General features: G+C 35.1%; 3 protein-coding genes across 4 annotated transcripts in view; 2 read left to right on the forward strand and 1 right to left on the reverse strand.

Annotated features, from left to right (window-relative positions):
- smog (G-protein coupled receptor 158 smog) overlaps positions 1-3,740 on the forward strand; it is a 73,434-nt gene extending 69,694 nt beyond the window's left edge. For both annotated transcript variants that reach the window (XM_073080915.1, XM_073080916.1), the window contains one exon: positions 430-3,740. In XM_073080915.1, the coding sequence (XP_072937016.1) occupies positions 430-573 (144 nt within the window). In that variant the 3' untranslated portion in view covers positions 574-3,740. The remainder of the gene's footprint in view (positions 1-429) is intronic.
- A 1,218-nt stretch (positions 3,741-4,958) lies between these two features.
- On the forward strand, positions 4,959-15,128 carry LOC140748173 (cytosolic carboxypeptidase 6). Its single transcript, XM_073080917.1, has 12 exons — positions 4,959-5,140; positions 8,203-8,450; positions 8,973-9,067; positions 10,125-10,341; positions 10,698-10,869; positions 11,069-11,136; positions 11,725-11,883; positions 12,240-12,331; positions 12,758-12,972; positions 13,276-13,423; positions 13,760-13,935; positions 14,288-15,128. Exons 1-12 carry the CDS (start codon positions 5,134-5,136, stop codon positions 14,452-14,454), a joined length of 1,764 nt encoding a protein of 587 aa, XP_072937018.1. The 5' UTR covers positions 4,959-5,133; the 3' UTR covers positions 14,455-15,128.
- On the reverse strand, positions 15,122-27,602 carry LOC140748178 (TATA box-binding protein-like 1). Its single transcript, XM_073080923.1, has 4 exons — positions 27,340-27,602; positions 24,693-25,237; positions 17,363-17,457; positions 15,122-15,807 (listed from the first exon to the last, which is right to left on the reverse strand). Exons 2-4 carry the CDS (start codon positions 25,220-25,222, stop codon positions 15,599-15,601), a joined length of 834 nt encoding a protein of 277 aa, XP_072937024.1. The 5' UTR covers positions 25,223-25,237; positions 27,340-27,602; the 3' UTR covers positions 15,122-15,598.
- Between the last annotated feature and the right edge of the window lie 18 nt (positions 27,603-27,620).

Raw genomic sequence — 27,620 nt, forward strand, 5'->3', positions numbered from 1 at the left:
TATACGGGTTTAAAATATATTTGAATAAAGAAGAAAATATCAACATTTTTCGTCATATACAATATGTTTTATTATTTGCTAAATGTTATTTTACCGAAACTCAAGGCTTTCTGTTCTTCCAATGCGCTTAAGTTTTGCATCGATCAATTATTATTTTCAATTTTATTTGTTTTTAATTCATATTTAAGACAAATTTAACTTGGCTTTGTTATGGCTACGACGCCTGCAAAACTTACACGTAGTCAAACATGTATAATTTTATATGCTTTTGAACTGTATTAATTTCAATCTGCAAAAATAAATATTTTAACAATTTTCCTTTGTTGCAATTGAGTTTTTCAAACAGATTTATTATTTCAATTTAAATATGTTTTTAAAGAATGTTCTGTGAATAAAATCTTCACGATTAATAAACGTGTTACCGCGCAGGCGTTGCAAGCGCGCCGCGGCGGCAAGAACAAGGGCGGCGGCGTGGAGGCGAGCGAGGCGGGCGACGCCTCGCGCACGCCCGAGGACTCCGTGTGCTCCGCTGAGGGACCCTCGCACTACACCGACGCTGATAACCAACCCTGATCACAGTATCACTATGTTACATATGAGAGAACGTCAGATTGACACTTTCACTGCAGAGCCAATATTAGAGCGAATGAATCAGCTCAGAATCACTGTATTAATGTTTTGATTAACGAGGTGTTTTACCTCCATTATTACGGTAAAAGTCTGGCTTCTAGTGCTATCCCTGGCCTCAAGATTTTGACCTTAAGCCTCAGTAAACGTGTAATGGTGGAATCGTTTATACATGATATGATTAAGGTACAGCGCAAGACAAAATAAGCCGATGAATTTAATGACCCCATTGGTCGGTCTTAATGTCTATATGGGACAGACTATCAAGTTTGTGCACAACAAATAATTACACTCCTGGAGTTTATTCGTGCAGACTGCAGACCTTGGCCACAATGGTAGTGCGCCTGGAAATATGAATGTACGAAAATATGACTTCTACCTAGTACCTATTATATTGAAATGTTTTAACCACTAAGCTACATTATCTATCTTTGAAGACTTATACATATGTATAAAATACAAAGGGAATCATAAAGTAAATTTACTAATTCGTGTATCATTGACTAAACTGAGGGCAAAGAGCAGTTGGCAATTTTTATTTTAATAATAATGCATCTGATAAAGTACACACTTCACTCTGATAAAGTACACTTCTTTCGATAAAGTCATATCTATAAATATGACATACTAATCAAGTATCCTCGTATAAAATGAACAATATTTGCTCATTTTAATTTTAGTGTCTAAAAATGTAATATACAGGGTGTTCAGTTGAAATCAAGTCTCAAAACCTGTACGGGAGCTGTATTGATATTTTTTATTAAGCATATTTAAAAAATATGGTCACACATAATCTTAACTTAATTGGTTAAAACTATGCAAACTGTAAAGTAATAAAAACATATGTTAGCTAAGGTAACTATTATTCCTTAAATTATTATAATTCTAATGGAATTTTCTCGTTTTTCTCAAGAGACAATATATCAATGTTTACGTCTATATATTAAAAATGTTATTGATGTCGTTGTTGTTCTGTGTTTTCAAATTTCTTCGTCCTATATGTATCACAGTATGATTTAAGTATAGTCCGCATAAAACTGCTAGTCCGCTCTGAATATACAAATGAATCGCGTCGCCATAGGAAATTGTATGACTAAACCTGCTTGCAACAACTTCAGGGCGGACTAGTAGTTTAGCGGGGACTATAACATGTTATCGTCCCTGTGTCACTGTTACCCCCGACACTAATCATAGCATAAAGTTGTTATATAGGTTATAGTTGAACTATTTGTACCTAGTCCCTACCTCTAAATTTAATGTTTCAAATATTTTAAGTCACTTTTCTATGTGTACTAGTCAAAAACAGTGTAATACTAATAAGATGTAGATTTTTAAAGTATAATTTGATTTATAGTGCAATGTATTTTTAATTTATTGAGTAATGAATGGTATAATTTGTATATACATTGGAAGCATGATGGAAGGGGCGGTCCTCCCCGGGCTCCCGATCTTGGAGGGCTTCCAAACACAGTTGGTTAAAAGAGGTCGTCAGAACCAAACAATCTATGAAATGTGTATCATTAGCGAAAATAAAAAGTATAAAAAAGTCGCCGAATCAAAGGCGAACTTTTTACACTGGGGGCCTCCATTCAACTTTCCGCCCCAGGCCTCCGACGACCTAGTAGGTACGCCACTGGATACAACACTAACTCTACATGGCCATTTTTATAATTAAAAATAAACTTATACATATTAACAACTATTACAAACGATTATTTATTTCAGTTATTTTTTCATGTTCCATTGTATTGTTTTGAGGTAGTTTGTTCATAGCATTAAATGTTTGATAGTTGGCTCCTTTTTTGCTTTTGTATCAAAGAAATATGCAGATCAGGATTATTTTTAGCGTAGGACGAAGTCGCTCGAACCGTTGTACGAAATAATTTATTATTTAAGTACGGTTTTAATGCAACTTATATGTCTATATGTTTTTGAGAAACATACAGTGACTTAATATATTTTTGCCATGGTGGTCAGTTACCTAATAAGATAAAAAATCATTATAATTTAGTATGGTTATAACAGTAACGTTACTATTGCTAATTATAATTTAAAAAAGTTATTATTCACAAAAATATGTTAAGATTAAGAAACAGTAGGTATATGTATATTTTAATTTTGCTTCATTATGCTTTTGTTTTTTGATATTCATATTTCAATCAATTCGCTAATTTTAGTTCACGCGACTGGATGAAGTAAGGAGCATATTCTAAATTATTGGATGTCAACCTCTATTAAAAATGTATAAACATATTTACTAATCGCCTAATCTATTTTGGAGTGCTACCGCTTCATGAAATTACAATAGAATCATTTAATTTAATAACTTTTACCAGTGTACAATATTATAGCAATTTGTAAAATTTATCTTTGCTACTCATCATTATAAAATACCATTCACAATTTCAAATACCTACACGAAAGATGTGAAGATATAACCAATAAAAGTCTGAATGTTCGTAAAATCTCATTTTCGATCTACAGTTTACAAAATATGCGTACATTTACACGGAGGTTCTTTTTTATATGTGTAAGCGCTGTTACCTCATTTGTATTTTTTACATTGCGATAAATATAATGATGTGTCTCATAATTAAAGATAAATATTATTAGGCATTGCTAAAAATTTACTCTATATTGCAGTTAGATTTATATTTTTGCTGAAACTATTTATTGTAATTGACTTGAAAAGGGAATAAGTAAGTACATATCCTTCATTTGTACCTACTGAGTGTGTAGAGTAGTAACGATTAAGAAATATATTTTAGAAGAGTTTAATATATTATTTACTTCATTTTATGGATCTGTTAATTAAACCTAAATATTTTATTTCATAATATTGTCTAAGATTATGTACCAACCACTTAAAACGTTGCAAAACAAGATCGTAAATGATAACGGAAATGTTATAAAATATGAGAAATAAAAGTGGAATGTGTAAATAGTAGGTGTAGGTATAATTTTTGTATGTGAATGTGGCAAACCACATCATGGTTCAATATTGTAGTGACGTTGGCTTTGTTCAATGTTGGCGGTGCATGAGACGTTGTGATGGCTAGATATTATTACTATGATTAAAAATTATTATTAAATAAATGATGATGTTCATATTATTACGTGTTTCATTTGGAAATAAATGTATTTGATGATTTTTTCTTATGATTGAAGTAGTAAATGTTTGCAGTCCACCTGTTGGTAAATACTAAATAGTCAATTTATAACCAACTTTTTTTTATAATACTGCTACTCCTAGTAGCAGACGAGCATGCAGTCCACCTGATGGTAAGTGGCTACTGCCGCCCATGGACATCTGTAATCAACTCCAGATAGGATTAGATATTCCTCCCTGAGGTCGGCCATAGATGCGCCGCTACCCCTGAGGACTAAGCTGGAACGCCTCGGAAAAGTCTGTCTCTGTTACCACACCCTTCAAAACCGGAACACAGCAGCGCCTAACACTGCTGTTATTAGGTAGAAATAGGTGTGGCGGTGGTGCAGCCGGAGTCGAACCACAAACGGTTCTACCACCTCTCACCAACTCTAGATAGATCAGGGGTTCTAGATAGATCTGAAACTGATCACAGAGGCGTTGCCACACTTAAGGATTTATTATTATTTTACATCGTTTTTTAATAAACAGTTTATGGATTTTTTTTATAAAATGCACGTACCTAAAGCAAATATAATTAAAATATAGATCATGGAACTTACAACATGTTCAGGGCATTAAAAAGGAAAAAAACATAACGCGGTGCATATGAACCTAATACTAATGAAAAAGAAACATGTATACGGTTGAATTGAGAAACCTCCTCCTTTTTTGAAATCGGTTAATAAATGAAAGCTATCAAAAGAAAAAGTACAATACATAAAGATACCGCGTCAGTCTGTAGGTAGACGTAAGCGTAAATTTTATAAAAAAGCTATTAATTTAGGGCCTGAATCGTTGACACTGGCAATAGCGTTATAGTGGTTTAAATTTTGCATGAAAGAAATTAGATCAGAGGCTACATTTAAAAAATCGATCACCCTGTAAACATGTAGAGCTCAGTTTATGACGGCCATCAAGCAAATTGATAAAAATAATAATATAGCTGGTCTTATCGCCTATAAAAATAAAAAGTATATTTTTAAATGAAAAACATTTTTATTATTATATAAGTAATTCAATGTATATGTTTTCAAATAAATAGCATTTTATTATTATATAACTAATTAAAAATATCTGCAATGGACAGAAGTAAAAGAAGTGTGTTCGTGGTTGCTTAGCAACCATAGCGGATATAACGCCAGTACGAAATATTTTTTATTTTTTGTTATTATTATGGAGTTAAATGTCGCATCGTGTCGTATCGTGGCAACAAGGACCATCCTCTACAAGGATAACATGACAAACGTGTTGACGAGGACTTTTTTAATACTACTTGTGAATTTTATTTTAATTATGCCGGCTTCTAACCGGCGCTTCAAGAACAGGAAATAAAGTCATGACAATCTAAACAAAATATGTCAGGTAAGACAAAACAGATGTACTTGTAGATATTATATTATAGAATTAATTTTGCTTAAAAGTATTTTTAGTTTAAAATGATTTTCATACTATCTCGCGAATAGTGACCGACTGCATTTCAATAATAATTAGACTTTTACAAAATTTGTGCTGGCTAACATTATGATTTCACTAAACACACATTTAAATGACTATTAATAAATCATTATCCCATGCATATTGCGGCGACAATCTCAATATATCCAAATTTCAAACTTTCGTTAATTTAATAATTTTGCATCTTATTACTTAGTAGTTGAAACTGGCTGACATTAAAGAAAACTGTAAAGCACTTTTTTTGTTTATTTACCACTTCAGTCAAAATAAGGTACAGCGCCATCTATGTAACTGTTTGGAATACATCTTAGTGCTCAGTTGCTCACTGCAAGGCGCTACAAATAAGACACCTTTTAAATTAAATGCATTATAAAAAAAGTCAAACTTGGGGTTCACTACTTTATTTGGTTGGAAATGGAGAGTGGTAAAAAGTTAAAATTATCCTACGCACTTCGCTTAAAATCCGTGTAGATAAAATGTATTTACAAATCTGTAATATACACGTATCCACTATGTATTCACCGCACCTATCGTATGCACCTATCCACCAAAGGTGCATAGCTCATTTTACAGTTTTATCAAGTATGAACTTTTAATTAATAACTTACGTTCAAACAAATGATTAGTCTGGAAGGCGTTATAAGGGAAAAATATGTAATAGGTATGTAGTTTTTATTATACAGTAATAGAAGACAAACAAGCAATCCACGTGGTGATAAGTGGCTACAGCTACTGGCCAAGATTAGATTCTTACCTAAAGTCGGCCATAGATGCGCCGCTTTCCCTGACTATTAAGCTGGAATGTCTATGAAAATAATGTTTTCCTTGCTACACCTTTCAAACCTTAACACAACAGCGCTTAACATTGTTGTTATTAGGCAATAAAGGTTTTAATAATAATAACAATAATAATAATAATATAATACTTTATTGCCTCAATATACAATACAATAAGAATTACAATTAAGATTTACAAAAAAAGAAACAAACATAAGATTGTAGAGGCAAAAGGAGGTGGCTCAGCGTTTGCTGACACAGAGTCAGAGTTTCGTGCAGCGCCGTTTTTCAGCCACATCCTTGTCCCTCAGATGTTAAGCGGGAATAAGTGGCCGTTTTCCAACTTACCCTTTCTGAAGGGTAGCAAAAATCAGTTTCAGTTAAGGTGGAACGTTTTTTTAGTTGATAACATAATTTGTTTCTCGATCTTTGCCCTATTGCTACTTCTAGATATAAAACTACTTACTTAAATAACATTTAAGTATCATAAATAAAAATCTGTTAAATCAACTAAGCGATTCTCACCTTAAAGTATTCAAAAGAAATACTATTTATAGATGAATAATATTAATAGGGCCTTCAAAACTTCCACTGCATTTTTAAAGTTATGACCAACAATGCTGTACATCGAATACCAATAGCTATACGATTGAATATACGAGTTCAGTGGGAATTGTTACGTGTAAATTGACTGCCACATTGCATACACATGAAAATGGGTCAGCACTAAGGTTAGAGCTATCGGAATCTATCACAATTCATTGCATACAATGTCTATTGATATGACCGTTTTAAAATAGCCTGCATCAATCTCTTAAATCATTAAACATATAGGTACACATACTTAGGTACTTAAATAAATACCATTAGATGTGTTCCCATTGTTTTTAGGGCTTCTTAGGTCCACGGCTTATCGGCAAAATATTTTTGTAGTAATTTTAGTTCTTTCAGCATTCAAATACATACCAGTACCCTTACCATGAGTTTTTACGTTTCGACGAATATGACTGTTTTGGTATTTGTTTACGTATTGGCCCATACAATTTCCAAGTTCTGACTCAATCCGCTAGGGGCGCTAATTGGAAATTCTATGGGCAAATACGTAAACAAATACCAAAACAGTCATATTTGTTAAAACGTAAAAATTCATGGTAAGGGTACTGTAGGCGTATCATGCTTATTAGGGCTTCCTAGCTCCACTTCCTACGAGTGAAATGTTTTTATCAAGTCATTTTCGTCTTTTCAGCAAATACATAGGTACCAGTAGGTATAAGCTATGTTGGTAAGTATAAATTATCATTTGCTTTATTGGTGAAGGAAAGCATTTTCAGGTACACTACAAGCCTATTGTTAAAAAATCAAGAGATGGTGAAGTCTATTAATTCTGAGAAGAGATCCGTGGCCAACAGCGCGACAGTAATCGGTTGACAAAATACCATTAAATAGATCATAAGTTTGAGCAAATACTTTTGAAAGGTCATATAGAGAAACACTATATCCCCAAGCGCCGACTTACCTTATTCTAATATATTCAAAGTCCCAACGATACACTATAACAGTTCAACCTAGTTACGGAGTCGCGCCTTGCAAATTTTCAATTGACTACCAAATAAACCGTTTAAACGGATAGCGTGTTAGGTAAACGATTTAGACGCCCACGTATCATGCACTTACCACGAATGCATTTCCGAAGTAAATCTCTTTTATTTGTAAAACCCACACATGCCTATAGCCCATAAACCTATATTCTCGCCTCGAACAAGACCTAGTGCAATCTGATCAGTATCAGCGATGGGGGCGTTGCTAGACGATCTTGAACACACCACTATTTATGTTCGAAACCTTGATGGTATTTAAAATTTCGAGTTCCTAGATTATCTAGATTAATCTTGAAAGTAATAATTAAAAAACGGCAAGAAATTCACTAAGTTTAAATCCATAAATTGACTACCAAACTAAGTTAAACCCCAAAATCACCTTACCCCATAAAACATAATTAAACCCATAGACTAAAATATATTTGTAAAAATCTTACTGCTTAAAACTAATCAGAAATCTTTCCTACGTTTGATTAAAATAGATATAAGAAGTAAAAATCTAATAAGTCATGTTAATAATCAAAAAAATAAATATAAATAATTTACTTACTTTTACAAACTGTTTTAAATAAATAACCCACTATTTTGAAACAGATAGCGAAGAAAGCGATGGCGAGGGTGGTTTGGGGAACCTGAACCGTCTGATCGTGAGGCCCCCGGGGCACAGCGGGAAGGCGAAGCGCGGGCACCTTTGCTTCGACGCGGCGTTCGAGTGCGGCAACCTGGGCCGCGCGGACCACATCACCGAGCTCGAGTACGACCTCTACATACGACCTGACACGTGTCGCCCGCGGTCTCGCTTCTGGTTCAATTTTACCGTGGAAAACGTGAAACAGGACCAAGTAAGCACCTATTACTATAAATCTTATAAGTTTACTATCACCTCAGTCCAAAAAGGGAAGTCTGACTATTGCGTTAAAACAAAACTTGCACGTGGAGGATTAGAACAAATTTTGAAGTTTGAAGACAAATTTTGCAAATGCTGCAAAACTGTACTTTTAAATTATTTCTATTAGTATTTGTCTATCCAACACAATGTTTTTTATTTTCTTCCAATAGTTTAATAGAGTACAACAACGACACACCTGAGGTTTAGTTTATACTAAACACAATCGATACGATTCATGTTAAATGTGTGCATACGTTTATTGGGTCCACCCAAATTGGAAGTATTTCGTATGCTTCATATTCTGTTCATGTTTACGTTTTTTGTCTGATATTATTATTTATTTTAACTTTGAAAAAAGTAAATTTAGAGGAGTCCCCCATCAGTAGTTTTACCATATAGAATCATATAGAAATGTAGAATCAATGTCTGGCCGATTAACCACTGCTTTATTTCTAATTAACTTAATTTTTTTCAGCGAGTGATATTTAATATAGTTAACATGGGTAAGGAATATACACTATACAATGGAGAGATGACACCTTTAGTGCGTTCTACTTCACGGCAGAAATGGTGAGTCACAATACGCATACTATCCTTAATCTTTTTGATCAAGAGTTCAAGACAACTTTCTATACGAGTCATCTTGGCTGTTTTCTAGTTTGTATTTTAACACAATCGTCTAATATAAAGGAGCCTAATAGTGGCGACCAGCAAGGCATAGCGGTTACCTTACTAGTACGAGACGGTTAGAAAAGATTCAGGGTGCAATCCGCGGCAACGTAAACTTAGATTTTTGTTTCCGGTTCGAAAAACCTGAGATTGTTTACCTTCAACATTACTATCACAGGTTTTGTACTCCCTCATGATAATCACTATTATAACTTTATGATTACATTGTATGACTCTACATCCAACTAATCAGTCTAAATAACTTAAAAGGCAAACAAAAAATTCAATATAAAAATATAAGCCTTCATACACACCACTTAATTTAAATATTTTTTAAGAATCGCAACCCCAGCAAAGTGCGTGCGTAGTTCAATATTATTTTACTTTGCTTGGGTTCCTACACGTTGATTATTCAAACGTCACTCCAAAGGAAATTCACGTCGGTTCTAAATTACACATAAGTGATCGGCTGCTTTCCATTAAGTTATTAATCAAAATTACCTTAGAGGTAAATTATAGTACGGTGCTCTTATAAAGTTCAATAATAATTAAAGGATAATTAACGACGTTCACTTGTAACAAAAATGAAATTTCACTACACGTGGGTTTTGGTACGAGGTACATGAGCACTTTCGCAGCTGGACTGCATATGAACCGACAGAACGTCACAGGATTTCAATATTAGATCATCTCTTCGGATATATTTGCAGTAGGTTACTTGTGTAGGGAGCCATGGCTGCTAATCTGAACTCTCATTTATTTCCCTGTTTCACTGTGGTTGACCTACTACAGCTTGTTCCGCTCTACCTAAGTAAGGATGCTCATATACCAAAAATAGTTGTTGACATAAAAATAAAATGTGAGAAACGGACCTCGACAAAATATCTTTAATATTTTTTCGTTGTATCACCTACTTGCGTACGTTTTAAAAAGTTTTAAGAAATAGTAAATCTCGTAGGCAGCGCATCCCAAGACGGCTGCTGTTCTACCACCGCTCGTTGGTGCACCGCGGCCGGAAGATCCTCAGCATCGCTTTCGGGTTTGACCGGGAGGAGGACGTGTACCAGTTCACGGCGGCGGCGCCCTACTCATACTCCAGGCTGCAGAAGCACTTGGCGGCGTGGGAGAAACGAGCGCAGGCGTTCGCCACTAGAGAACAGATTGCTCAAACCACGGTAACGTTATTTTGAATTTCGAACGATCGTCGGTAAACAGTTCCAAATTTTTTTTAATGCATAATTCCGCGGTTGGGTTGTTTTTTTTATTAAGCCAAATAACTTCCATTCATTTTGGCCGCTGGCGTAGCGCAGTAGTCTTACTACGCTTACTCTTTGCTACGCAAAGTGTTCCAGGTTTGAATCCCGATCAGACGGATATGGTGAAATTAATTCTTGTATTGGGTCTGTCTGTGAGAGCCCGTGTCTAAGTGACGCTTGATGTAGAAAGTTTTATTCATATTTAAGTTTAATTCTAGTACCTATTTTTATTAATTCGTTCTGATAGTTACCTAGTTTCTACGTTTTTATTACAGCAAAAACGTCGTATAGATCTAGTAACGATTGGCGATTTAAGTTTTAAAGATAAAGAAAACAAGGAGGAACAAATTTCCGTAAAAGGCAAGGTTGGTGAGGCGAAGAAACGGGTCGTGTTAATATTGGCGCGTGCGCACGGCGGCCAACCACCGGCTTCGTATATTTGTCAAGGTTTTTAAACAAATTACATAGTATTTTCATAATAATATCATCAGCTAATAATACAATCAGCTCTATTAATTCATTACTGTTCGTCTGCTGGGCATGTTTTGTCCCCGCAATTCGAACCCGAGACTCTTATCAAGAAGGCGAATAATACGTTTTCACTGTTATAAAAATTTGCATATTTAAAGTGTTCTTCTGATTTTAGGGTTCCTGGATTATATAGGAAGTTCCTCTGAAAAAGCGTGCGCATTAAGAAATGGAATAATTATACAGGTGGATAACACAACTTTTAAATAACATAACTTTATAACCAATTTACCTACTCTAAATGAGTAGGTAGGTATACACAATGAATTACAGTTTTATCTGCTAACCACATCATGATTTTCATTATTTCATCATATCATGTATGATGAAATAGTATCAGTATAACTGAAATAAATATGATTAACGGAAATGAGTAATTTGCATGCACTCGTAACAACAGGTAAGTATAAGTTTATCTTTTAAATGAGGCCGTTAAACTTTAGGTGACCAGTTACTAAAATAATCTGTACAATAATATTTTTGATTGTTACGTATGGGCATAATCGTACATTTAATTTGATTGTTCTTCCTCAATTTATGAATTCAATATTACTAAGTTAACTTTGATCTTCGAGGTGAGGCTATGTACAATTCATCTTATAGGGAATTTTAATCGCAAACTTCAGAAAATATTCCCTAGGCTCCCGAAAGATAGGTATAACCTTATCCGACCATAACATAACTTTAAAGTTAGGTCGAGTCCTTAAGACCTTCGAAGAATTGACGACTCTCATAATATAAATACTTATAATTTGCTTTTTACTTATTATGTAGGTAGTGCCAATGGTGAATCCTGACGGCGTGTTCTTGGGTAACCACCGCTCCGATCTGCTGGGTTCCGACCCCAACCGCAGCTGGAACTGTGCTACCAGCTACGCCCACCCAGCGCTCATTGCAGTCAACGATCTCGTTACCAAGATAACTTCGGAAAAGGTTTTTGTCTTCATAATAACACATAAAGCATCGACAGTATCTACCTATACCTATTTTATATACCTGTACCTATTTTTAGTTAAAAAACATAATTATTTCGGTAGTAATGATTTAGGTACATACCTACTTATTACTTACCTAAAGTAAGGTTTAAAGATATGTATTTATTTTTTATAAAAACAATACAGTTTCACTTATAATGAGACCCAAAGATTTATAATCATAATTATGTGCTTACTTGCTTTACTATTTCCTCTGGGCTGCTTTTATCGATTTAAAAATCCCTTTATAAACCTATCAAAAAGTATGTAGGTACATAAACTACTTATTATATTATTTGTACTTGGTATTTCCAGGCGTTGCAATTGGATTTTATTATCGATGTTCACGCAGACGTGAGCCATGAAGGAGTGTTCGTGCGAGGAAATTCCTATGACGACGTATACAGGTTCGTACGTAATCGAGCCGCCTTGAACTTTTTAAAAATAGACCGATAAGTAAATTAAGCATTGCATGGCATAAAATGCGTTTTGAGTAACAATTGAATATTGTCGATCTGCGTGGCAAAGCGGTGTACATAACCGATATGGACACAACTCCGCCACGCGGGTGAGTCCGGGTTCCATCCTGGGCAAAATAAATATGTAAAATTTACAAGTACATTGTAAATTATAATAGAACGCATTGTTTATTTATTTAGATAATCATGAACACGCGTAAATTATTTAAAACCCTATAGCAACATTCTTAAGAGAATGAAATAACTACGTATAAATTTTGTCAAAACACGTAAGGTTTAGGAAACCATTTGTTACAGATTGTTTAGCAAATTATGTTAAAAAATCGTCTTACATAGACTTTAATTACGTAACAGATTCGAACGCCACGCGGTGCTCCCGAAGTTCTTCGCCGCTCGGATCGAGGCGTGGCAGCCCGACACGTGCTTATATAACGCGGATCCCAACGTGGTGGGCAGCGCGAGGCGGGCGCTGCCCACTGGCGCTATTGACGCGTACAGCTTGTTGGCGTCTATGGGAGGCCGCCGACTCAGCTCCCGAGGACCTTATGTGCATTACACTGAAGATGCCTGTATCCTTGACTTATTCGTATTATTTTTAAAAATAGATTTTTTGTACCTCTACCACAAAATGTAATTTTACATTGGTGGTGGTGTGACAGGAAGTCAGTAGTCCATTAGACCATTGACATTGATAACCCATTCGAAACACAAGAGAGGAGAGAGATGCAATATATTTCATAAGTGCATTTTGTATATTGCTATTATTATCATATGTTTAATACTTGTGTTTATAATTATTGCTATACTCTTCGATCACTAATAAGAACGCTATACTCTACATATTGATGAGTTTCTTAACCAAAAATACATAGATGCGAAAATAGGCAGATCACTTGTCAAAGCTTTGTGTGATTACTACCGACACATCGGGGTGATCCCGCCGCGGCTCAGCGCAGCTAGCAAGAAAAAGGATGCCCGTGGGAGACGCCGTCGGAGGCGTCCAGTTTATGAAAGAGAAAGGTTAGTGTATAAACTGAATAATATTGTTTAGTAACTAAATCGATAGGTATAAATTCATGTAACTAGACAGACATTTTTACAATGGTCTTGAAATCAAAATGACCAAAGTAATCAGCGGAACAATAGTCACAATTTGGGTGTGCCATTGGTTTGCTGATAGACTTATTTTAATACTATGTGTCATGTAAGTCTGACGATTAAGTAGGAAAGCCCCATGATAGCTTATCTTAAAATGCTTTCACACCAGAACATTAGCTCGACCTTTGCTACTTCGGTAAGTAGGTATACTTTGGGCAGCATCTGTAGCTAACTCGTATACGAAACGTTTGTTTCCAGGTCAGCCAGCTCGTCACCCGGGCGTCGCGTGTTAGCGGCGCGCGTGTTGTCGCCGCCGCTGCCGGCGTCGCCGCCGCTGCGACTGCGCGCGTTACCGCCGCGGACCGCGCGTCACGGCCCGCGTCCAAGACCTAACACTGTACAGGCTGGTGATAATGTGTTACCGAGTATAAAAGGTCAGTATTATCATTATCATCTACCTATACTCCTACAGAGCATTTGTCTTTTGATTTCAAATGACGATTAGAGTCTTGTTCATGACGATTAGGGTCTCGTTCAGCTTGCTGCTGGTCAAGTGCGGATTGATCTACAGGAAATACCTTTGAAAGCTTCATAAATAAACCAGACTTATATTATGAAAAAAGAAACAATTTTGTTGTAGATATACTACATCTCAATGTTATTTTGAAGTTACATTTAATTTCTTATTAACTTTTATTTAATTTCGTTTGCACAGTTAATAAATTTTATTATATTTTTCAGAATGTATAATTTTTTGTTAAATGACTACTAAAAAGCTTTCTGCAGGTACAGCTGTACGAACTCCAAGGCTGGCAGTGGTTGATCTAAGCGCATACATCCGCACTCCGCCCTTGGCCAAGAACCAAACGTACAGAGGGCGTCTAATTGCCCGCCCTGCACGGCAGCTGCGCTACACCAGCGATGAATATGACACCCACGATTCAGATTCTTAAATTATAATAAAGACCAATGCCATGTTCCACCGAATGGGATGTAAAAATGTACATATTGATGTTCTACTAACGAATGTGGTCGTAATTGAAACCTCGTGATGTGACCATGGTGGTAGTTAGACCATGATTTCTGACCTCCGACACGTCACTAACGATATGTATGTCGGAAGGCTTCTTGATTATGAAAAATATTGTCAGATAACATCAGTGTACACAATGATTATTAATTGAGTGTAACGCGGCTCTTATTATTATTGTGTCAATTTTGCGCTTCCATTTTTAATAGCTCTTCTTATTAATGCATTATTCAAATTCCGTATATTTGAATTAAGTATAAATTCGCCAATGTATGAGATAAGATTGAAAACAATGTATCTATTGCAATGACGTAAACTTTACCACAACATAACAGTTTGGGGAAGAATATTTTATATGGGAGCACTAAAAATCCATTAAAACATTCTTCTTTTAAGCTGAATAAACATAGTGTGGTACATTGTATATAGTTGCTGATGTGACTCGCTTAGAATATCCAGCCATCCTCTAAATGTTTTAATATTTACACTTAATTTCACTGTTTCTTATTTAAAGCACTTTGATATAATAATTATCTTCTATATTTAAAACTTTTCGACGTCGTGTGATAGAGTAATAAATAATAAATATGTACAATGAAACAAACATGTTTTATTGAATCGTATAATGTCTAAGCTTTCGTATTTACAATCACTAACGTCTAACTAATCATTCAGTCATCATTTCCTTAGAACAAATCGTTACTGTGAACACTATTATCACTACATATTCATCAATCATAACGGCAAATGAAAAACGAGACTGAGTATCGGTATCGAGATTTATTCTCATTCATTTTCTTACTTCCATTAACGACAATTCGGTTTCGACACAAACGAATCGCATCACTACGCATACTAGTATAAGAGGTCACAGGAGCATCACGAAAACGATACATTCGCGGAGGCGAGTCGGAAAAGCGCGGCGCGGGGCGTCGCTCCGTCGACGAGCGCGAAGCACCTCCTCTAATAAATATCTTTGGCATGAACCGAAAGGAGCCGACAATTCACACGCGAGGGGCACCGAGGGCCGAGAGTCAGTTCGCGCGGGCGGGCGGGGCGGCGCGGCGTCACTCCCACGCGTCGGCGTCGTCGTCGGACAGCGTGACGAGGCGCAGCGGGTCGGCGCGCGGCGCGGGCGCGGCGGGCGGCGGCGGCGCGCGGGCGGCGCGGCGCGCGCGCAGCAGCTCCTCGTCCGCCGCCGTGCGCACCTTGCGGAACTCGTACACCAGCGGGAAGATGCGCTCCACCGCCGACTGCACGTCGCTCACGCTCCGGGCTGAAACACACACACACACCAAATGTTAATAAACTTGCAGAGTATAGGCTAGCAGACAGGAGTCATCGTCAACCCATTTCATACACACTGTTGCTTTTTACCTTTCAGAGTGAGAAAGATTAAGCCATTTATGACAGTGCGAGTTGGTAATTATTTAACCTGATGATGCTCGTCCATCCTCTCGTAGGATTTTAAAGTGCGAATCAAAGAACTATGCGTCGTTATGTTATACTTTATAGTTATACGTTATACGTCTATACGGGACGTTTACATACTCGTTATTGTGCGGCAAGTTACTCGGATCGGATTTCTTGAAAATATAAATTGTATATTTCTCATCATCGTCCAGAGGGATCTCTCGAATTCGTCGCAAAAAAATACGTCCCCAAAATGACACCTGCACGTGGATAGTCCGTTTCAAGGATGTCCATAAAGGGGAGAGAGACACTTATACAAAGCGTTCCAACTTATTATTAGTCGTTAGGGTCGCGAACACATCTGTGATCGACCCCAGACATAACTTAAATTCAATCTGGGATTAATTATAAAGCTCTATAGACGACAGATGTTACTTAACAGCAAAACTGTAGACTTAAGATACCTGTAAGGATATTACAGAGTAGAGAAATTTTAGGCTTGTACGAATTGGCGCGATGTTTTCTTGCATCGTTAAAGCTGGTGATAATTATTCACAAACATACAAACAATGGCGTCAAAAAAAGCTAGGTATCACCTGCATCGCAATTTACATTTACTTCTATGTGTTTAGAGATTAGTCCACTGAGATTTTTTGCACATCAGATTATCGTTTCGCTAAGGGGCATCTGAACTGCTATTAACGCGACAGTTTCGAGTAACATGGGGTGGAATAGAAGGTCAAACGAGATCGTTTTAACAATTGCGGAGTTTGTGTGTACCCGAGCTAACATGTTAGGTTGTTACTTTAACCCTATTTAACACAACTCTTCTTTGTAGGTCGTTACTATGGACTGGTCCATTAGGAAATTCATATACCAAGGCTGAATTTCAATGGTTTCTGGACTAGTTATAACGATGTCTCCACTTTCCGGACTAAAGAACATAATTTGTGAAGGTGGTAGAACTCTCTGTGGTTTGACTCCGGAGGCAACACCGCCACGCTTACATGTGTCTAATAACAACATTATTAAGCGTTGCTGTGTTCCAGTTTGAAGGGTGAGGTATGAGGAACGTATTTATCCAAGACGTTATAATTTAATTCTCAGGGGTAACAACGCATCTGTAGCCGACCTAAGGTGGAACTCTAATCTTATTTGGGATTGATTACAGATGTCCACAGACTCGTTTGCTACTATTTATAATCGATCTGATAACTATCTCCATCCTTAAACATGAATCGACCATTTTTACTACAGTTACCTCAAGTATTCCTTACTTATTCTTCTCAAAATTGAGAATGAATAACTTCATTTACTACGACGACTTCGAACTACTCTGAACTTCATTGACTACGAGCTCCCGTTTACTATTTATAGAAAAAAACCAATCACCAAAAGAAAAGTATAAAAAAACCAACCTGTGATTGTCACACCTCCCGTGGAGAATATTTTTAATGTGGCTCTAGGATTATATAGCTTATACGTAACGCCTGGATGCAACTCTGGTTCATAGCTGGAAACAAAGAGAAAATACAAATTAAACTTTATGGCATAAAACACGTAATAAATAGGTAACATCGGTAATGCAACGTTTAACCGAGCTATTCGCCGAATACAGACAAATCGACGCGAGTGCGGGTATGTATGTACTCTTTAGTTTGTTGTTTTATGTGATAATATTTTTATAACCATTTGATTTCTTTTGCATTATATATGGTAGGTAGGGTGGTCACTAAAATTGTTACAGAATAACAAAGAAAAACGTAGTTCGATGTATACTGGATATTTTTTAATACCAGAGTATTTTCCCTGTATGGAAAAGTAAGCAGTACGTACGTGCGTATGGAAAAGTTTTATAAAATTAAAATAGAAATGGTAAGGTTTATTAAGGACCTAAATGTTTTCGACTTCCGCAATATGGTAGTTTTTAAACACTTTTACTTTTGCCCTGCATGTCACTCGTACTTGAACATGACAATTAAAGCGGCTGTAAATTTCGTATAATCCTTTTTGAGGTTTTTCTTAACCCAAAACAGGTCGAATCATTTATTTACAAAATCGATATCGATCTATAAACGATAACCTCTGTATATAACGATGTTTTTTCGATTCGAAAATATAAAATACTTGAATATTACATGGTTTATATTACTAATATAATAGCAATGAATTATTACACAGACAAACAATAATAAATATATCAAATGATAAGTGAGCGAATGGGTGTATGAAATTAAATTTCAAATTAATAGTAAAAGTAAACATAATTTTATAAGTGAAAGTGTGTGTATATTTTATATGAATATACATTTTATGTGAAGGAGAAATTACGCATAATTGTCATAGGCCTATGGAGTAGCTCTTTTAATTCAAATAAATTTACCGGATAGTATTTATTATAAATTTACTAGTAGGTACTACATTAAGTACTGAAATGTGATTTTTTAGGAATTTTTTAATGAATTTCAAATAGCCCAGTTTAATTCGTTAATTTACAACAGAACTCAACAAGCAGGCTTATCCGAAGGCAGATAATATAAACCAAAATATTACGATATTAACAATGTGACATCTATGCAAATAAATAAAAAAATAAATTACGACATTTGTATCCCAACAAAACATAAATCACTATTTAAATAACAAGGAAATAAGTTAAACTATTGACAGAGCTTTCAATAACAGATGTGTTTACCGAAATATACAGGAAATAAAATAGGATATATTTCGGGAAAAAAAATCTGCGGAAAATAATAAATTGTATTAGTGGATTGACGTGTGTAAACTTGTATTCATAAAAAATGATAAAAGTAGATTTCTAAAATGCAAAGTAAACGCAATAAGAAAATAGGTAGCGCGATCTACGAAGGATCCTGAACTAGTTTAGGTTCGTATGTCATTGCGAATTTTAATTTCAAAGATGCTCCTAGTAACGTGACACGCCATCTGCCGCAGGTTGTAAACAAGAATAACCTTTAAGATTGAATGGTTACGATTGTAAACAGGTAAGGGCCAAGCTCCTTTTATTTGTAATTTTCCTTTGACTTTATATTAATATACTATTGAAGATTATGAATGTTAGGTATAAAAATAAAAAAAGGAGAAGCCAATAATACGTAAACAGGTATAAAAATCTTGAGTAATATCTATTAGCAACTTACTTTAAAAATACTAAAAAAAAAAAAAAAAAAAATATACGGTCGAATTGAGAAACCTCCTCCTTTTTTGAAGTCGGTTAAAAAATAGTGATACTCTAGTACTCAACCGAGGTATCCTAGGTTCGATTCCCAGGCACGTACCTCTGATTTATGTTATGTGCCTAGCAGAAAATAATATTCACTTGCTTTAACTGTGAAAAAAAAGCATCGTGTGAAAAAAGTATATCTGAGATATAATACAAGTTCTCAAAAGGTATGTGAATTCTACCAATTCGCAAGTAGCCAACCCGATGGACCATGGCCTATTCGTATGAGAGGAGATCCGTGCCCAGTGGAATAGGATGATGAAACATTTTAATGCAATGACACATTTATGTTTATGTAATTTAAATGAAAAATTTCATCAAATGCAACAACACTATTTTTTTTAAATATTTTGTAATTAACCTATGATTACAAAATATTTAAAAAAGTAATTAAAAAGAGACAAATGCAAACACATGTCGTTGTAGTTGCATCAAACTGCAAACCAGTACACAGACCACCAGCTGGCAAGTGGACACCATGACCATAGGTGACCCTCTATAAACCTGTTTTTGTGCAGTACTTTTTATTTCTCCCTATAAGTTCCGTAGATTGTAGTTATCACTTTTTTAAATATCCGCTCCATATACAAAATGGTTTTTAACATAAATTTTTAATGCGTAGTTTTAGTAAAATAACTCACGATTTAGAATGCTATATTTAGGATTTTTAAGGTCTTAGGATTTTGAAATATGGCCGATACTAAGAAAATATATTTTCTACATATTATTATATGGGTATTTCATCTTAAAACAAAACACAGATTATTTATCATTGAGTACCTATTTAAGGAAATTGACTTGATGCATATCTGAAACCCCAATATGCATTATCTTAATTACTGGAAACGATTGGAGTCTGTGGGAATTTTGTGTGATATTTCATTCGTTTCACATGATAAAAGCTATAAAAACCCCGACAAAATGTATACAGAAGAAATCTACGGAAAAAGCGTATTACAACAACTCCAAATTTTCAAATACTTATTAGGAAACAATCATCGAATTTGCAATAGACAGTCGTAACCGACAAGACAGAAGTGAATTATCGCCTCCGTAACATGTTAATTTAATATTGCGTTTAATGATAGGCGATTCAGTTTCCAGTGCTAACAGGAGTCAATTGGCCATGAGCCAACTATTTATAACCAGATATTTGAGACTGTCACCGCACTCGTTCGTACATCGGCTGATGATTACCTATATCTTTACCTAACCGAACGAGACGTCATTATATTAATAAATTATTAGAGCCTTTGTGCATACAAATGAATCCTTCAGTGATTTATATGATAATACTTTTGTTCGTTTCGATTGACGTGATAGTGAAACATTAAATGTACGTGAGCATGAACATTAACATTATTTTATTATAAAACGTCACGCTAGACTAACGCAAAATTCATAAAATTGAACTATACATTAGGCATTTATATTTCAATTTTATGAATCATCTCAACTGCCCCCGAAATACGTCGATTGACCGTATCGCGCGGAAGTTGATCAGTGGGAAACCGTGGGAGGACACATGCGACGTCACCGTAAATTGAACTGTAATCGTATTCCACTAGTCTCATGTCGCTATGACAGTGGCCGAGTGCACCAGTATTCCATCGAAATCCGAGCCAACTTCCGTCTACACTCCACAATCCCGCGTTACTTCCGTCCGCTCTATAATAACTCGTAAGGTTGTTAAAATTAAACTAGGGCCGTTATGCCTGCAGTAAAAATAAATTTATTTCTTATTATTCACATAGCTGTTGCCAATTTGGAACAATGTCTATTTGGACCTACTTTCGGAGATTTATTTTCTTTTGTATTATTTGCATCTCACAGACAAACGCTTCAGTTTAACTTTATTCATTTATATAATAGCTAAACAAAACTGCTAGGCAATATAATAATGAGTATAAGAAAAGCTGTTTAACCCTTTACAAAGACCATATTACATGAGATTCTAGTCTAAATTAAAAGTCACTTATGACGTATAAAATAAAACTCGTCAATTAATATTCTCTTTGTTGAAGTCGGTGAAAATGTATTCTTATTAATCTCTGAGGTCAGATTTAGCGATCAGTTCGATATAGTTTCTAGACCGATCTCGAAATAAATCAAACGAACAATAAGGTCGCGCGGGCAGATTCTGACTTAACAGTTACTTTATTGTTGCTATGCGTGAAAACATTTACTCAAAATAGATATAAAAGCACGCGTAGGAGTCTTAAAGTTCTAAAGCTCTTACATAAAAGTTATTATTATGTAATCGACTACAAAAATATATATCATTCCTTATTTTATTATGATATGAATTTGATATGATTTATAATATTTATATACAATTGGCTTAACGCATGTCATATTTGATAATACACATTTTAGTAGTTTATTTATAATTTTGCATACTAAGAAGTTTTCCTCGTCTACAGTATATTATAAAGTTCACACTCGGACCCACTGGTTAAATTACCCAAGAAAACAATTACATAATAATCTTTTATTTGATATTTCGACTCAATTTATTTTTAGTAATAGTGTGATACATGACACAGAAAAAAAAATGAGCCGGAAGAGTCAAAGCTTTGATTTAAAACTTTTTTACTATGGACGTAAGGGGAGCAACAGCTAAATATAACCTTTTAGTCCTTTTTAGAACAGAGGGTTCCGAAAAGCTTAAGGGTCCCTGCTCTAATAAGCCGAACTCAATCATCATCATTTTTATATAGGATTGAAGTAGAAATATGCAGTTCATTTGATGGTAGATGATCACCGCCATCCACTGACATCTGGAAATAACTCCATATAAAATAGGGATTCTATTTGAAGCCGATCACAAATAAATTATCAAATTGAATGGCAGTCTTGGTAACGTAAAGTCGCACTTGTATAAATATGCGTTATTATAAAATTTCAAATGAACCATAAGTTATTTAGTAATTCATTTTAATATATCGATATTAAAAATATTGAAAAATCATATTTCGTATACTTAGACAAATTTCCAGATAATACTTTCAATTTTAGCACGTTAAGTTTGTTAGAAGAGAAGACAACAAAAAATGTATGAGAATCAAATTGTGGGAAAAACCTAATAAATAGTAACTGTGAACAAATTACTTCTTCAATAAAAAATTGAATAACGCGACTAGTATTTTTTATATTTTGAAGTTAAAATTCTGAATAATAAAAACACGATTTTAAATATATTATCTTCGCATTGAGCTGGCATCTCGGGTGAACGAACTGAATAACTAGGCATTTAACGATTTTCTCCTTGAGTGCTGATCAATGTTAATAATAATATGTCGTTCATTTAGCGACATTATTTTAGCGACTTTGCACGTTGGGTTTAAAGGTGCGTAACCCACGTGACCAAATTACATTAATTATATCGTCCTACTAACCGTATTAACAATTCTTAGTTTTGGTTATAAAGATAAACGTATGCGACAGACATCATTATATAACATCGGCTTAAATGGAAGTTACGAATGTCCTATCATATCTGTTCCATAGTAGAAGTTTTCCGCGTACTCAGTTCCAAATTTTAAGTAGTTTTGCATGTATAGAGTAGAGTCCACTCTACAGTGATGGAAGCTACATATTATTGCAAGTTACATTTAACATGTTTTGGATTCATCTCTCGGTACCCTACATATGTTTAGTGCATATGGCTTTAAAATAAAATATAATTGGATATGGAAAAGCATTTTCAACTTAGATGAATGATCTTATATTAAACTACAGATGTTCAGGAATGTGAGAGATGCTAGATGCAGACCAGACTTTTTGGGTATTTAAACAATTATTCATACATGCCATTTGTACCATACCAATATTGGTATAAAAAAATAAATGTCTCTTTTTCTGTACTGAGATGATATACATCTCAACCTCAACCTCATAATAAAATTGCATTGAATTCGAAAAAAATGTGACCCTTTTACAGTTCGACACCAGAGGCACAACCCCCATACTTATTTCTGCCATGTAACAGCAGTACCAGTAAGCTGTAGCAGTGTTAAGTGCTACTGTTTTGATTTGATAGATGTGGTAAGGAGCACATAATCGTCAGAGGCATTCCAACTTAATCCTCAGGGGTAGCAAATTTTGTGTGGCAGACCTCAAGTAGGACTAAATGTTATGTGGGGTTGATTGCAGATCGCCATATAGCGGCAGTGGCCACTTGCTATTTAAATGGTATAAAAAAGGCTTCTGGAGCCTAAATTAGAAAATACAAAACAAAGAACTAAGTTAAAATTCTGCATGTATCTCTAACCTCAACCCTAACCACCTTGAAACCAAAATACACCACTTAATACTCTTGTCATGCAGAAATAAGTATGGTATTGTCCTCGGAGTTGAATCATAAGGGTTCTACAGAAGGGATTTATGTATTAGACATAGCAACACATTTGTTATCTATGTCAGGTAGAATTCCTCATCTTTTTGGGGATGCATACAAGTTTATCGCCTAGTGACCAAATTACATCAAGTGCACTATACATTTGTTTTTGCTTATAGTACACTAATACTATAAAGAGGAAAACTTTGTTTGTTTGTTTGGTTGTAATAAATAGGCTCAAAAACTAATGGACCGATTTAAAAAAATATTTCACCATTCCAAAGCTACATTATCCACGAGTAACATAGGCTATATTTTATATGAAATATATTTGATTAATAGATTTTCAGGCGGTACAAAGTTTGCAGGGTCAGCTAGTAGTACATAAAATGTTATACATTATGCAAGCACTTAAAATGTTATTGGATCCATCTTTCAATGTCATTCATTCATCACTTTTCACTCGTACAATAAATAAAATGCACAACTCAGTAAGGATATTCTTAGTTTGCAAATTTTTTTTGGCAAACTTTCAAAAAGAGAACTAAAATGCAGTGACCTACTAAAAAGTCGCTCTTATGTCTACAAGTAGATAGAAACAACAGAAAAAGAATATTATTTCTATAAGTACCTACTCGTAGTGTCTAAACAAAATATTCAGAACACAACTCAATAACACTGGTAACTACACATTTCTATCGCAAATCGCAAAACAAGATGAATATCTAAGAGGTTTCAAATTTTGTAATAAATAATAAGTACAGTTGGAGAATATTGGAGCTCGGGTTAAATTGTATGACTGAAATTGTTAATAGTAAATTGGCCATACTTTTAAAAAATTGATGCTATCATCCTAACTTTATTATTTATGAATATGTGTATAGATTTTAATTTTTTCATTTTTATTTTTGTGATAGATTTCATTGTTTCTCGATACATATAATTTGGAATTGTTTAAGGTGAGAGTGAATAAGCTTTTTCTAGGGAAGCGTGCTACATCTATAGCTACAATTCACCTAAATCAGGTAAGATTGCAGTCAAACGCAAGCCTATCATCATAACATAGAAAAAAGAAGATTGCATCTGTAATCTTAATACTAAGGACGATCAGCAGTAATTACTACAAAAAAAAAATGCTTAGATTTAAAAAATAAATATGACTTACTCTGCTTCCTTATATTTCCTTGAGAAGGCTGTAATTCCTATACCGAAGGGCATCCGACACGTGCCCAGAACATTGACTACACGGAAATTCTGGAAGCGCACTTGAAAGCCTAATTTTTCTAGAGCACGCGCGTACCGCCGCGCCGCCACCTTCGCCTGGTCCTCGCTGGTGGCGCCCGTGCACGTCACGCGCCCCGACGACCAGATCGACGCCGTGGTGTACGGGCGCCGGAGCTTCATGGTCACCATGCCGTTCTCGCGCCGATACTCAACGTTAACACCGTTCAAAGCTATTTGTCTCAAGTTCAGGTGGCACTTAACACTAAAACTGCACACGACATTGTTTATCATGATGTCTATTTCTGGCGTGTCCTCCTCCTCCTCCGCGGGGGGCTGTGTGACCATCGGCTCGCCGGCATCGTTCTGCGTGGGTGCCGGGACCGGCTTGGTGGACTCGCAATACTCATGGTCGGGCACCATGTGGCTAGGAACACTGTGAGCGATACCGTTCTCCTGGATGAGTGTAGCCATGACAACCACGGCTATCTGAAAATTAAAAAAAAAATATATGTTATTAAACGATATTAACAATACTAAAAAATTTAGATTTAGGTATAATCAGTCTTTTGTCTTGAAAACGGTATAGTCTACTAAACATTTGGTCTAACCAATACTGTTGGATCAGTTAGTTTATTACTTAAATATTAAACTGAGATTTTCATTCAAGCTTTTAGTACCCATCTCGGTACATTTGTATAATTAGTAACTGATAAAAATTATCATGTGCTGTGAAAAAATAACAAATGTTCTCTTAAATATGTCAACGAAACTTTATTTTCAACAAACCCAGTTCCTTCTTATAAAGGTTATCTAACCATTCATTTTAAATATAAAATAATAACAAATCCACCAGAGCACTTACAAAACATGAATCACAAAATGAATCAAGCTGATTAACAATGTAGGAGCAATACTAGTGGTTATCGGCCACTTCCACCAACAAACCATAAAAAGGAACTTTATTGAAAATTGTTGATTGCACAACAATGGCCAATGCCAACCTCACACATAACAGCTTGCATGCATGTTCAACAAAACTTATGCTGTTATGCAATAAGCTACACTTTTATTTTCTCTCGAATACATTACTCTGAATCAGGCTGTTTGATTCAACGTGATTGTAATTGTTTTGCTTTATATTACATTCTTCAGTGTATAAAATCTCATCTGATATAAAAATTAAATAATGAGATGTGTCCTACTTAATCAATATGAAAATGAGAGTGCGATGCCTTTTTATATGAGTGCTAAATGTGACTGTATTTTTATCGTTATAAAATTTCTGGCATGATATTTTTTTTAAATAAGGAATAACTACAATATGGTAGTATACTATAGGGATATTATCACAATTGAGTGTCACAAAGAGTGTGGTTTTATTTTTTGTTACGATTGGCATGCAGAAGTGCAAGCAGCACTTCTGCTGACTACTTCTTCAAGTAGTTACAACACTTAATAGTAATTTTAAGCAATTAATTTTATTGCTTCAATACTGAAATATTATGACAGGAAAATATTCTAGACTAGTACAATTTGTAAATATACTGCCAACAAAAAAGCCTTACCTGTTAATTTTGTGTTTTGTATGGAGAAATATCAATGTTTCTATAATAGTTTATTAAAATATGTATTCCATAATATCCCCCCTTAAAAATAATATATAGTCTTTCAAAGTAATATATTTCAACTCTACTACAGAAGCAGAAAACACTAGTTAATCTCAAGACATTGATTGAGTTGTCAATGAAACGGTAGATCTGAAGTGATAAGATAAAGCAAATGTTTCACCACACTGAAATTCTTTAACTGAAGAGATCACTATAACAATTAAATTTAACATATGATTTGATTAATTTTTTAAATTGCAAAAATTTAGATAAAGTAGGTCAATGATCTCCATATAGAGTCAAATTTTGCGAAGAATCAATGGAGGGGCAACAATTTAGGCCACTTCCCACGGAGCGGCGCAGCGCGACAACATGACACTCGCACAGCTGACTGCCGGACGGGCCCCCGCCCCGCCCCGCGCCCTGCGCCGCGACCCCCTGCGCTCCTCTCTCGTGCAGATCACCAGGTAATAAGGTAATAACAAAAAAGCTGCACTTGCACTTAAAATCACCACTGATCTAAATTTATCTTTTTTACAACTTTTCGACCCTTTATCTTGGCACTGATCGAAACAAAAATGCTAATAATGAGTTTAATTAAACTTTAAATAAAGATAAATACCTTTTTGACCTTTGTGAAGAGATTAAAACCGAAATAGGCAGTAGTAGTAGGCAGTTATTGACCCCATAATAACGACCTAAACCACACGTGATTCAGGAGCACAAAGACAATGTTATACATTTAGACCAAATGTATCGTTCAGAAAGGTAGATTTTTATTCACAATTTGTATCATATTGTAGAGAAGAAAATATTTTAGGTGTGAGCATGTACACGATCAAAATAACACGAGATAACTAAAAAAATGGGACAAGGCACTCAAAACCGAATGATAAAACGTTGGAAGCTGTCATTTTAAAATTAGAAAAGGTTACAGATGTATTCTTTTAAAATAAAATACATATTGAAACAACAGTTTACCTGAAATAATGTGCTATATTTGTCACAATTATTTTTACACCACCAATGAAGTAATGATTTTCATTGCAATTTGGTCCAAAAAATAAACGAATGGTTTAGAATTTTATGAAGCACAGTTACATCTAATAATTTGCACACACAAAAAATTACATAAATGATAAAAGAAAACCAGCCAATATCGCAATTCGTTAATGCAAAAATTATAAGCTAATGCACATCCTGCCTAGCACCGCCATGTTCTAATTGACCGAATGATCAAAAAGTAAAATTCATTCGGTAAC

Source organism: Epargyreus clarus, unplaced genomic scaffold, assembly GCF_041222505.1.
Source record: "Epargyreus clarus isolate Ecla_fem2 unplaced genomic scaffold, WU_Ecla_fem_2.2 ptg000015l, whole genome shotgun sequence".
Taxonomy (NCBI): Eukaryota; Metazoa; Arthropoda; class Insecta; order Lepidoptera; family Hesperiidae; genus Epargyreus; species Epargyreus clarus.

What these genes read in the sequence shown, in the direction of transcription:
- LOC140748173 (XM_073080917.1), top strand. An exon ending in AAAACGTGAAACAGGACCAA is followed by an intron (nt 8,451 to 8,972) that starts GTAAGCACCTAT and finishes AATTTTTTTCAG; the next exon opens with CGAGTGATATTTAATATAGT. An exon ending in TCTACTTCACGGCAGAAATG is followed by an intron (nt 9,068 to 10,124) that starts GTGAGTCACAAT and finishes TAAATCTCGTAG; the next exon opens with GCAGCGCATCCCAAGACGGC.
- LOC140748178 (XM_073080923.1), bottom strand. Translation starts at nt 25,222, where the DNA reads ATGGCTACACTCATCCAGGAGAACGGTATCGCTCACAGTGTTCCTAGC. An exon ending in AGGAAATATAAGGAAGCAGA is followed by an intron (nt 17,458 to 24,692) that starts GTAAGTCATATT and finishes CTTTGTTTCCAG; the next exon opens with CTATGAACCAGAGTTGCATC. An exon ending in GGGAGGTGTGACAATCACAG is followed by an intron (nt 15,808 to 17,362) that starts GTTGGTTTTTTT and finishes TGTGTGTTTCAG; the next exon opens with CCCGGAGCGTGAGCGACGTG.